Genomic DNA, 12,708 nt, shown 5'->3' with positions numbered 1-12,708 from the left:
GGGAGCAGATGGGTGGGAGCAGATGTTTGCGTCATGCCTTCCCCATCCTCCTCTTTCTGAGATAACCCTGGTTGTGATGGTGACAGTTTGGTCCGTGTATGCAAAGCACTGCAAATATACAGTCCCTGTAATACAAAATGAACGTTCTATTTTGCATTGTTTTTGTTTTGGCATAAGCTTATCTTCTGTTGCAAAGTCAAGAACAGTGGTGTTGGTCAGCGTGGTGTTCTTAATGGGCTTTTTTCCCCCCAGTCTTTCTTGCAGGAGTTTCAGTGACAGATTTCTTAATAGAGTCTTCTCAGTGGTGCCCAGTGACAGGACAAGGGGCAATGGGCACAAACTGAAGCATAAGGGGTTTCAGTTGAATATGTGGAAGAACTTCTTTACCTTGAGGATGACAGAGCACTGGAACAGGCTGCCCAGGGGGGTTGTGGAGTCTCCTTCTCTGGAGATATTCAAAGCCCGCCTGGATGATGTTCTGTGAAACATGCTCTAGGTGAACCTGCTTTAGCAGGAGGGTTGGACTAGATGATCTCCGGAGATGCCTTCCAACCCCTGCCATTCTGTGATCTGCAGTTATGTACAGTAGTGCTTCACTGTCCTTGAAGTTATACCTGTTCCCCTCTGTGTAACCAGGATACTGTTTGTTGCAAGTCCATTACATTTTTGCTCACCAGCGTAGATAAAGAAACAATTACTCTTTGGCTCTTTCAAAAGGCTTTTATGTATTTTAGAATTTCTCAACAGGTTCTATTAGCCCAAAGGCTTTATTTGGGGCTGCTATAATTTCTCTTTTGACTTTTGATGGAATATATTAAGAAAAGGCTGTTTTCTGTCTTTTTAACCTCCCACTGATTGATTGAGTTTGCATAAAATGAATGTAACAAGGGAAACCTCATGTAGCGTATTTTATGTTGGTTATAAGAGAATGAATTGTAATCAGTCATTCTAAACTTGGGGTTTTTCTTAGAGAACAGAAAGTATACTTGCTCCCTCTATGAAATGAGAGTTTATTGATATAAAAAGATTGAAGTAAAAGATAGATCTAAAGTGTACCTCCATTATGTGTGCAAAAAACATCTCTAAAGATATTTCATGAAGCAATGCAAAAAAATAAACTGCTTTTCCTGGGAAGGAAGAAGAGTACAGAATATAATGCTATGACTGTTTATACATTTAAGTAATTCTTGAAAAATTATTTTTCAGAGAACCCATTCTAAACTTATCTAGTCAGAAGACTCATACTCACTGTTTTGGAATCATTCTGTTGATGTTTCAGGCTGCCCACATGGTCTTACAAAGCTTGGCTTCTTCCTTCTTAGGAAAAGTTTTATTTTTCGAGGGACACCGCTGCTAGGATATTATAAAACTTCCATGAACATTTTGTAATAACGGATAAAACATGCATACTCCCAAATATATGCATTTTCCCAGAGGAATGAAAAATGTTTTGTAACTTTGGATGTTTAGTTTCACAACGCAGTGAGCTCAAATAAATTGCATCTTATAGCAAGAGGAATATGAAGGAAAGCTCTGGCCCACGTGGGTTTTAGGTGATCATCGTACATTATTTCTTCTGGCAGTGCAGTCCCAATTCCCCAGTCCAGGCCTCAAACCCCTTTGCACCACAGACTCTATTGTGCAGGGAAAACAGAGCCGTACCCTGCCCAGATGATCATTTTATTTGAAGTCTTGACAAGACTGCAGGTGACTGAAGCAAGTGTTTGGGTAAGTCGGGAAGCAAGCACGTTTTGGCAGGTAACTTAACAGTCTCAGAAGTCCCAGATCCCAGCTATGTAGCTAATACCAGATAGAGAGAGATGCAGAAAGACCCCAACTAAAAGAACGTTTTAGGCTGTTTAAATATAAAGTAGTTGGGATATAGTGTACTGCTGAATAAATGAATGAACAGTTTAACAGAACAAAAAAACAAGTTGTCTTGCTTTTGCACAGCCCAGTCCAAGAGTTAAAGGCGAAACCTAATAAATTTTTTTATTTGTGTTGTTTTAGAACGTCAAGCGTGTACATCTATGGCTGGCTCCAGCGTCCTTCCCTCCAACGTGTCTGGTATAAGCAAAGAGCTGATCGAACTGCAGCACCTCATCCAGTTCCCGGAGGAGGTTGCCAGCATTCTGACCGAGCAGGAGCAGGAGCTCTACCGGAAAGTCTTACCCATTGACTACCTCTGCTTTTTAACCAGGGATTTGGGTAATGCTGAATGTCAAAGCAAGCTGCCATCTATTAAAGCTTCCATATCTGCTACTATTCTTTCTTCCCCAAATGGTGAACGTAATACTGTAGAAGATCTTGTGACAAGGTTTAATGAGGTAAGACAAAACTTTTAAATGACTGTTCATAAGGGTTATTACCTGATTTGTGGGTTAGTTATTTCCTTCATCTCTCAGAGCTGAATTTAGCTGTAATGGCAAATTTTTAAAATGTAAGTTGACCAGGGGATTTAGCTAAATAACTTCCACTGAATTTAATAGGAGTTATGTGACCGATTTGCTCAGTGAGTTTGGAAAACTGCAGCCTAAGTTTTTCTTGCACATTGTAAAGTAAACAGGAAGAAAAAAATTACAGACTTGTATTCCTTTGTATTTATAATGACAGTATGGGGTATACTTTCAGTCAGTTTATTATTTTGTTCAGGAGCTGGAGTTTTATTTATTTGTTTTGGATTTTTGTAGACTAAGCATGATCTTAGGAGTCAGCACAGAAGTATTATAAACTAGAAGTTTCTGTATTCTGTATAAATATAACTACACTAATCTGCACTATTTATTTATTTATTTAATTGCTGTGTGTGTCTTGAATGTTGTTATACAAAGTGTCATTTGGCATGACACATTTCCATAAGCCAATTGTGAGTTCTTTACTAAGATTTTACTTTATTTTTAGTAAGGTGATCTTCTGATGAGTTTAATAGAAAATTGATCAAGAATTGAGAAAACTGTAGAAAAAATCCACCCCAAAAACCCAACCCAAAAAGAACCAAACAAAAATCCCTAGGTAAAATATCAGTTTATAGTGGCAGAAAAATGAGACAATTCCTTTCTTCCTTTTTTTGTGTGAACCATATGCAATGTTAGCAGTTTCTAGATTCATAAAGTAGAATAAAATGAAGATAGTCTTGACTTAAGCTCTTTTAGTTTCTTATCTACTTCATTCTTATGCTTTAATAAGAGGCGAAAATTGTGCAGGTACCGAAAAGACAGCACAAAATTAAGTAGATAGAGCAGAATGTGTATTAACCCACAGTGAACTTCCTGCTTCCTGGGCAAATAAGAATCAGTGACTGAATATTTAGCATGTTTGGAAGTGTTCCTGCTTCTTGCATGTTACTGAGATTTAGGAACTAAAATGGTGTAAATATGTTGGCTTCTCTCACCTAATTCTGTTATGGGAACATGAATAAAAGTTTCAACTACAACGTTCAGTCTTTAGACAGAGCCTCAAAATTGTTTAAATTAGCTCCAGTTACTGTATTTAGGACAATACTGTGGCTGATGCATAGCTGGAGAGGAGTCCAGCTCCTGCCCCAGCCAGGGTCCTCCTCCCCGTGGCGTTTCTCTTATGGTGACCACCATAGGGAGGGCTGTGGGAGGAAGGTGGAGTGGTCAACCTCAAGTATGACCTGGGGAGGCCCAGTGCCAGAGCCATTCGTCAGGACGTTTTGCAGTTAGCTGTACAAATGAGATTGACCGTCATGTGTTGTGACACAGGATTGAAGAGCAAGTAGGTGGTGAAGAAGTCTTGTCAGAAATGACTGAGGCTGTTCCATATCAATGAGAACTTTAATGTTAAGGTTGCCTTTTGGTGAAATAGTCAACGTTATCTTTCACTGTTAGAGGTTGGTGACTTTGCAGTTTTTGTAATCTAGCATTACTTGTTTGGTAATGCTACAGGATAATTTTTCATATTATTTGAATTAATTCCTCAATATATCCAGAGCATGGATTATATAATATTTAGTGCAATGGAATATCTTAAGTATATTCTGGAATAATTTCTAAAAACATAGATGTTATATGTTTAGATGGAGGTACTGTACAATATTTACTGCTTGTAATATATCACTGTTTGCTATCTGCTTTATCTTATGGTGGAGCATATCGGTTGCCATAGCCAATCCCAGGCGTGAACTTTCAAAATGTCTCTGTTTATAAATGGTGAGGAAATTCCTGTGCAAAGAGTCATGCTTTTGTTGGCAAAAGTCAGGGAGCACTTGCTGATTTTTTTTGGCATTGCCTATAGAAATACTGAAGTGTATTTATAATGTGGGAGCCAGAATGACTTTTAGGATGACAGGCTTCTGATACATAATGGGGAAAAAATAATTTCATGCCATTGTTCTGTTAAATTAGCAATTATAGAATATAAAGGATTTTTCATAAAGCAACATGCTTTTTAGTAAGTTTTGTGACACTTACTACATACTAATGAGGAACACTTTTTAACACTTGTTTAAAATGACAGCCAATAATTGCTCTTCTGTTACATAAAGGAGCTTCTTTATTTAATAGAAAAAATACTGACATTTTCATGGAAGCTTAGATTGAATAAGAGCTGCAGGAGTGTTATAAAATAATAATTAAAAATAATGAAGATTAAAATATTTTCAAATTATTAAAATACCTTTTAAAAAGTGAGTTTAAGTGGAAAGTAGGGGAAAATTTGGTCTTATTTAAGGAAATTTTGTTAGTATTATTTACTTTTTAAATTCCAGTAACTCCCAGAAGCTTCATGACTGAAGTTGCAAACTCCCATTGCCTGCAGAGTGCAAGATAAAGCAGTAGATATTGGGAAACATCACATGGTTCCCCTATAATTTAAATATGTTTGCTGTTACAAAACTGTTGTTTTCTAGATGTGAATGATTTAAAAACTGTTACTGGTGAGATATATGGAGTTATGAGTATCTTCTAATCATTTCTTTAAACCTTTCTGTTTACTATTGATTAGTGTTGCTTCATATGAATTACAGTATTTGGACCTCAGTGGGGTTTTAAAGGTATAGGGAAGACTTACACAGGAGAAGTCACTTCTGTTGAGTGGTGAGCCTTAAGCGTTTGCCATGGAAGTGGTCTGTGAAGAACTGCAGAACTGAATCAGAAATCAGTTGCCCTCTGCAGTAAGTAAAATTGGTACTCAAAGACAATTGACACGGCTGAACATGCAGTACATCACTGCTGTTATTTTTCCCACTCAGTTCTCGTTTGTCAAAAAGTGTAATAGTGGGCATACTCTCTAACACTGGGTGAAGCCTGTAATGTGCATTTTCTTTTGCCGCATTACCTGGGTAAGGTGTTTTGACTTGCAATACTGGAAGTGATTCAGTGGTCCCATGAATGTTGATGATCCATCAGGAACAATTCCTAAAACTTTTTTTCTCTAGAAAGGCAGGATTACAGTAGCTGGAGCTTTAGCCAACTTCAGTGTTTCATTGTATTGGTAGCTTCTTTTAACATCTTGAGAGTCTTGCAAGATTTCTGAAAATTATTGGGTGTCTTAGTATGGCAATGGAAATACATTTTTATCAGATAGTCTTGTTCCGAGATTCCAGCATTGTGAGCCTGATGAGAGGAGCTGAAAGTGTAAAAAGGATTAAAAAAAAAAAAAATCAAAAATTAAGAAGTATATAGTGAGAAGTCTGCATCACAAGTAACTTAACATGAAAGGAGAAAAGTTGTGATTGTGCCTTGGGCCAGGACTTTGCATTGAAGTGGGATGTGTGAGCCCATTCCTTGATGAAGGTTGAATAGGCTTTTGGCCAGCTAGACATTAACCAGTATCTTAGTGTTGCCAAACGACAGTGCAAAAAATAAGTAGTGATAGGTGGTAGAAATTTAATTTGTGCGCCTTGCCTGATTTTTTGGGGTTTGTTTTTTTTTTTTTTGAAAATAGGAGCTCTATTCTTTAAAGGCAAGGTAACCAACTTAAGCGTTTAGGAGAGCCCCTTTGTTACTGTCTCTGCACCTTGCCTGAAGAGCCACACAGTTTGTTTTTAACCTGCAACAGCCTGAACGCAGGTGTTGGCGCCTGCTCAGGGTGTCGGCGCCTGAGGCCGCTCTCCTGGGAAGAGGCACAGTGTGTTTGCCTCTGGGAGCTGCCGTAGCCGCTCGCCCTGCCCTGCTTTGCCTGGCTTTAGTGCATGCTTTGGCCGTAACGTCAGGGGTACAGCAAGGAACGCTACTGCAGCTGGAGATACCTTTATCTGTCACAGATAGTGGATGAAACTAATAACTGAGTGGCTTTTGTTTCTGATACGTGAAGATCTTCAAAAAATAAACAACAGAGATTGGAGAAATAGGTTACCTTTATTAATATTCACAAAAGATGGAAATTACAGCACTCTAGATCCTCTTCACGAATACAGTTTTTCTTTTCTCTGTCAAGAACGACAGGGGAGAAAAATTGTAGTAGTGTAAGTAGCGTAGAGACATGAAAGATGGATAGCATGGATTAAAGCTACCGTCAGACACGCCACGCATAGCAGCACAGACATGCAGCTGGCAAATCCTGTCCTGCTGGGAACGGAAACTGCCCTTGTTCAAGAGAGCGTGGTTATGGCTTAGACCTGACATACAGTTATGAGAGGGGATTCAGGCATTCTGCACTTGCCTGTGTCCTTTCTTGTCATGGATTTCCAAGTATCAGTTTATTCCCTACTGTGTTAATCAAGGTGGCTGCCATGAAAAGGAGCTTGAACTCCCAATGGCTTGTTTCAAAAATATGTTGTGAGAAAGGTCAGTCATGAACGATCTGCTCGAATCCCGCAAAATGGGATGGAATACATTCTTGGATTGTATTTCATTTGTATTTTAAATGTTTTGGGTCATTCCAGCTCTCAAGTCTGTACAGAAGTTCACAGGGAAGCAAAATATTCACAGGCAAATAAGAATCTTACAATCTGCTGATGTTACAGTTTGTCTGCAGGATTCACTGTCTCTGATGGAGTTTTCAGACAGATAGATGTTCATATGACTTACAGCCCAGTCACTAGAGACTTGTAATATTTACATACGTAGACATATTTTTTTGGGCTTTGCTTCCCTTCCCATATAGAAAGATGGTAGTCATGGTGGAGATTGCCACTGAGGTTTAAGTAACTTCTGTAATGCTGCTATGGAAAGCCTGATCACTACTGTTTAAGAAATAGTTCATAAAACTGAAGTTAAAAAATAAGCAAGGAACTAGAGGACTTTTTGACTTGTGGAATAGATGCAGTAGACTTGAAAAAGCAAAAGTTAAAAATGGATAACCACAGAAGGATGAGAGATGCAGACAAAAGGTATTACCGAGTCACTGTGATTACATACCACACGGCAGAAAGAGTATAGATTACAATGTAATAATTATCAGGTATTTAATGAGGAGGAGAACAGAACTGAGAGAAGTGATACCATGCTCCTAACGGATTTGAAATACACATATTTCAGAATCAATGAAAATAAATAAATAGGTTTGCTTAAGAAGAAATGCATCCTGATGTTCTGCACTTAGCAAGGTGCTAATTCCCATGTAAGGAACAGATCTAGTCAATCACTTTGTTGGAGTAATGTAATAGTGTGGCATCTAACACTGAAAACCAAACAAGGAATTTTGCTGGATTTAGAAAAAAGGAGAGAAAATAGTATTGTGTTCACCTGCATCTACAGCTCTTCTAGGCAGTCCATGCACTTAGACATCTAAATGTGGCTGATACTGAAACATTATTTATTGGAAATGTTCTTTTATAATACTACGATTAAAATGCAGCTTTTTTCAGTTGCTTCTTAATCCTGAAGTTTAGATCAGATTTAACAAACATACAAAGTCCAAGGAGAAGTTGAATTACTAAAAGAAAAAAGTTTAACTGCTATGTTTTTAGACCCCAGATATGTTCCTAAACTTCCATTGATCCAGGAGTCACCCTAATTTTCTAGGACGGCAGATGGTAATCTGAGCTGTCAAAGTTTCTGTGTTTTGACCTCTTGTCTCTGTACTTAATAGAAAACTTAACAGAAATTCTTTGTAATATTTCAGAAGGCATTTAAAAGAGAAACTGAAAATGTGGAAAGTAATTTTGTTTTTTACTTAATCTGTTGTAGGAAAATTGGGCACTAGAATAAATGGCTCCTATTCGTTTTTCTCTCATTTTCTTCTTGCAACAGCCTGAGGTTTCAAATAGTCTCAGAGAAAGGGAATGGCACTTCTGTCATTCTGTTGACCTGAAATTCTGTTTGTGTTACACATCTTACTCCTATGGGTTGTTTGTTTCCTCACCTGTTAGTATCAGTAGTTCCATTACTTCTTTATAAATGTTTTGAAGAAAACATGGTTTCAGATAATCTGAATGCGTTCGGTTCAAATTTTCAACAGCAGGTGACTAAATAAGATTTTTATTAAATAAGTTTGGTAGAATATTCTGTTGGAATTAATATATCTTTAAATCTTTTTTAGGAGGAGAGGAATCTTTCTGTATATTTTAAGGATGCATAGTATCCCTATGTAAATAAGGATAAATCTATTGCTAAGCCATATGTATTTAAGAAAAAACTGTGGGTCTGTTATATGTGCCAGTTTCTAGCATGTGACATTGATTCAGTAATTAATTCAGATTTACAGGAGTGGAAGAATCAAATCCACCCATAGATATTGCAAACATTCTTAAATGTTTTAGCTTTTAGGTTTTTGGGGGTTTTTTTTGTTTTGGTTTTTTTACTGTGCTAGAAGAATCTAAAGCTGTATCCTAGCCTGTGCCACATGTATTCAAATAATTACAAGGTATTTTGCTATTTGTTTTTTATTTACCATGAAGATTTTGGGCTACAGGCATTCAGTATCACCAACTGTAAATAAAGCCCATAGTCTTTAAAAGTGTGATTAAAACTGATAGAGATTACATGATAGTGGAGACTTGGGCACAACATGTACTCATTAGCGAGACACAGCTGAGATTTCATTTGCTTCTAATAATATCAAATTGATCATAGAGTCTTGTAAGAGCAAGGCACTGGATCAAGCTAAAGACAGATATTCTTTCATGTTGCTAAATGTAATTAAAAGCTGATTCTGAATTAGTGGCTAGCGTAGGAGGAGGAGAGTGAAATACAATAACACCCAGCTTTGCAAAACTATTGGCTTTTGGATTCTCTAAGGCTGTGCACATAACAATAATAGTAGTAATATATTTTTCTTCTCTGACAGAGCACTGTTACTAGAAGTTTAGTTTTTATGGATGTATAAAAACTGTGGGAGGAAACTATTAAGAAGATTCTGCAGAGTTAGCAGTGCCCTGGTAGCTGTGAAAAGATTAGCAAAATGGTACCTAAGCATGATTTAGGACCCTGAGAACTGTACCAACATACTTTTTTTCCATCTCTCCTCGTTGCCTGCTGTGCCTTTCCCTTCTACATTTAGTTCTTTTCTATGATTCCTGTATGCTATTAGGAGTTCGCCCTGCTTCTTTACCTCGAGTGCCTTACTTGGTATCATACCTTTATGGTATGCTGCAGTCTTCCTGGGCACCTGTTTCTTTTTCTGTATCTTTACCCTCCCAGACTCTTGCACGTTTATGGTTTTTACTCCCAGCCACTCTTCTGCTTCTCGACAGCAAAGCAACCACTGAAACACAAGATCAATGTATGTGTTGTAAACATTTAGTTTATGTAAACATTTGAAATAATTTCAAGCATTGCTTTATGTAAACATGAAGAGTCTCTTGTAACTTCATCTTTCTGGCCACAGCTTCAAGTAAAAGCAAAGCAATAAAAACTTAAAATAAAATGAAGCATTTAATTTTCCATGCTGAGATATGCCCACAAAGAATTTTGATGCCTTAGTTTGAAAGCTGCAGTGGATTGAACAATCGCTCAAAGAGCTGTCTGAAGGTAGTCCCACTATGGAACTGAAAATGCAAAATAAGAAGTTCAGTATATAAGGTGATCTAAGACTGAATTGCCAAAAAATAAGCTAAGAAGGTAAAAATGTTTGAACTGCTCCAGTACAGCACTGCTACTGGGGTGATTTCATCATTCACTGTCATTCAGTCAGTCAGTAAAGTTAATTAAAAATATGACTATTTAGGACACTAAATGATAACGATAGTTTTATTTGTAATGATTTAGATTTGTAAATTTTCTTCATTGTTCATTCAAAACACAAAGTTAAACCCTCACTAGCAAAACAGAGACATATCGTTTTACTGAAATAATGGAATGTAAATAAATATTGCGCTCTGTCTCTTAGTTCAGCATTTTTTTGCAATGCCTAAATGGGTTTGCATAATACTTTTAAAAAGATTGTGTTTGTACAAATATCAAACTCTTTCCAGTCCTTGTTTGGAACAGTGTTTAATCCGATTTAAAATGGTAAATGTTCTTTGTAAGGTTATATAATTTCACTCAAGCATGTAAAGTGAACCATCTGTTCCTAAGAAAGGCAATTTAAAAAACTCAGATTAAAAAAATTATGCTGCATATTATACCAAAAGCCCAACAATTTTAATAATTAAACTTTAGTGAAACCCATGTAAAATAAACCAATGCTGTGTTACATACTGTGATGCTTATATTCATCAGTATGCCCCGATGGGTTTGTGCAGTGAGCAGTGCAAAGGAGCTCACGGTAGGCAGCTGTGGGTGCTAACGCTGCATCCTGCTAGGGTTTTAAAAAGCCTCATAAATATCAATCTGCTCCTTATAGTTTTATAAGAATAATGTTCCTCACCACACTTTTACTTTCCACAAAGACTTTGTAATGTTGTAAAAGGTGGATATAATATTTTATTTTTTTTTTAAAGAGGGAGATATCAGGATATACTGATATACCAAGTATGATTTTAAACAAGATAATGTATGGTTTTCCCTTTTGCCATAAATACTGCATGATATCTGATGAGGGTTATTGGTTTTTACATTAATTTTTCATGTTCTTCAGGTTTTACTTAAATTTCTTGATTTTATCAAACAGAATCATTAAAACCAGAGTGGCTTGGTTAAATGGGTTACAGATTGTCCTTTGGATACCTGAAAAATCAGCTTCTTGTTATGTATTGAAAGACTTCTCATACACATTCTTTATTTAGTCAGTATTAAAATTGCTTGCTTTCTTGCTTCAGTGTAGGCAGTAGTTAAATCAGCTACAAGATATAATAAAAAGTTATCCATGGCTAATTTTTATATGTTAGGTGTTAGAGAAGGTATCTTACTTTGTGGTAAGCTAAAAGATTTTATTTTACTTGTTGGCAATGGCAAATGTTAAACTTCAGGTGGACAGCTGTGCTTGCTAATTTCACCGCTGAAAGCTGCATCTCAAGCATTATGACGTTCCTAAAAAATGTAATATAAAAATAGAAGACATCATTTCTTCCATGTAGGATCACCCACTGAAGTATGTAGCTTGGGAATTGCTGTAAAAGCCTTATAAAATTAAGAGCTGGGGAAATGAGTGTAAAGCAATACAAATGATAAAACACTGGGCTTCACAGATTCTTTAATAGATTCTTAATATTTCCTCCCCAATGCCGCTTCTGCATTTACATTCTGATAAAAGATAAACAACAAATTAATTTCCATTAAAAAAAAATTCAGAATACATTCTCTAGCAGCTGTATAAAGAATAGGGGTGTTATATATATATATATACACACACATATATATATATATGAATTTTATATTCTTGAGTACTAGAAGATTAAAAGAAGAAAAGGAGTGAAGTAAATCCATGGCAAATTTAGGGATACAGTTAATAATTGAGCATGCATTACACGCTGTTCCATCCTGTGTACTGCATGGAGCGGGATTCCTGTAGAGTGAATGGTAAGCAGTCCTGTAGTTTACACTTGTAAGGACTTTAAGGTCATGTGCTATACCCTGAGGATCAAGTTCCATCATGGGTGTCTCCCTTACATCCTTCATATTCTATTAGTAAAAGCAGCTGAGCATCAGTAATAGGCTATATCCTGCCCCTGAAAATTGGGAGATTTTTGCCTGCATATAGACAGGACTTTAAATAGGTGGTAGTCCAGTGATTAGGCAGTCAAAAACATAGTCTTGTATTATTTTTTGAATGATTGATATAGATTTCTCATGTTTAAAAGTTTAGGGCGGGTTTATTTATTTTTTGTTAATAAAATGCTCTAAGTTTAAAAAAATGTATTCCTGCTATTAATTCTGAGTTATAGGAACTTTTCTGTCTATTTAATTGCCTTTGAAAAAAATACTAATGAAAAGGGAATTCTGAAAATCAGAACAGAAATCTCTGGAACCTTCTGGGAATGTGATGTCCTGAAAAAGGAAGGTTTGTCTGTCCTAAATAAAGGCCTGTCATTGAAGAGCTGTCCCTGAAGAATAGCTTATGGGTAAGAATCAGAGAGAGAGAGGCAACAAAGGGAACCTGGTGGTTGGTGTCTACTACAGGCCGCCAGATCAAGAGGAGCTGACTGACGAAGTGTTCTTCTTCCAACCGGATCCGGGAGGCTTTGCACTTGCAGGCTCTCGTCCTACTGGGGGACTTCAACCACCCTGACATCTGCTGGAAAACCAACACGGCAAGCCGTAGGCAATCCAGCAGGTTTCTCGAATGCATTGAGGACAACTTCTTAAACCAGGTAATAGACACCCCTACCCAAGGGGATGCGATACTGGACCTGGTGGTCACCAATGCAAGCGAGCTCGTCGGAGATGTCAAGATCGGAGGCAGCCTGGGCTGCAGTGATCATGC

At 37.1% G+C, this 12,708-nt stretch overlaps 1 protein-coding gene across 1 annotated transcript in view; it reads left to right on the top strand.

Moving 5' to 3' along the window:
- Window positions 1–12,708, top strand: part of PLCE1 (phospholipase C epsilon 1) — a 140,266-nt gene that overhangs the window by 74,026 nt on the left and 53,532 nt on the right. Inside the window, exon 3 of the mRNA XM_035897382.1 lies at window positions 2,011–2,327. Within this exon, the coding sequence (XP_035753275.1) occupies window positions 2,011–2,327 (317 nt within the window). The remainder of the gene's footprint in view (window positions 1–2,010; window positions 2,328–12,708) is intronic.

The sequence above is a fragment of the Egretta garzetta genome, unplaced genomic scaffold, assembly GCF_000687185.1.
Source record: "Egretta garzetta isolate BGI_Z169 unplaced genomic scaffold, ASM68718v1 scaffold56, whole genome shotgun sequence".
NCBI classification, from domain to species: domain Eukaryota; kingdom Metazoa; phylum Chordata; class Aves; order Pelecaniformes; family Ardeidae; genus Egretta; species Egretta garzetta.
The sequence above is the reverse complement of the archived record's forward strand: the minus strand, read 5'-3'. Positions and strand labels throughout refer to the sequence as shown.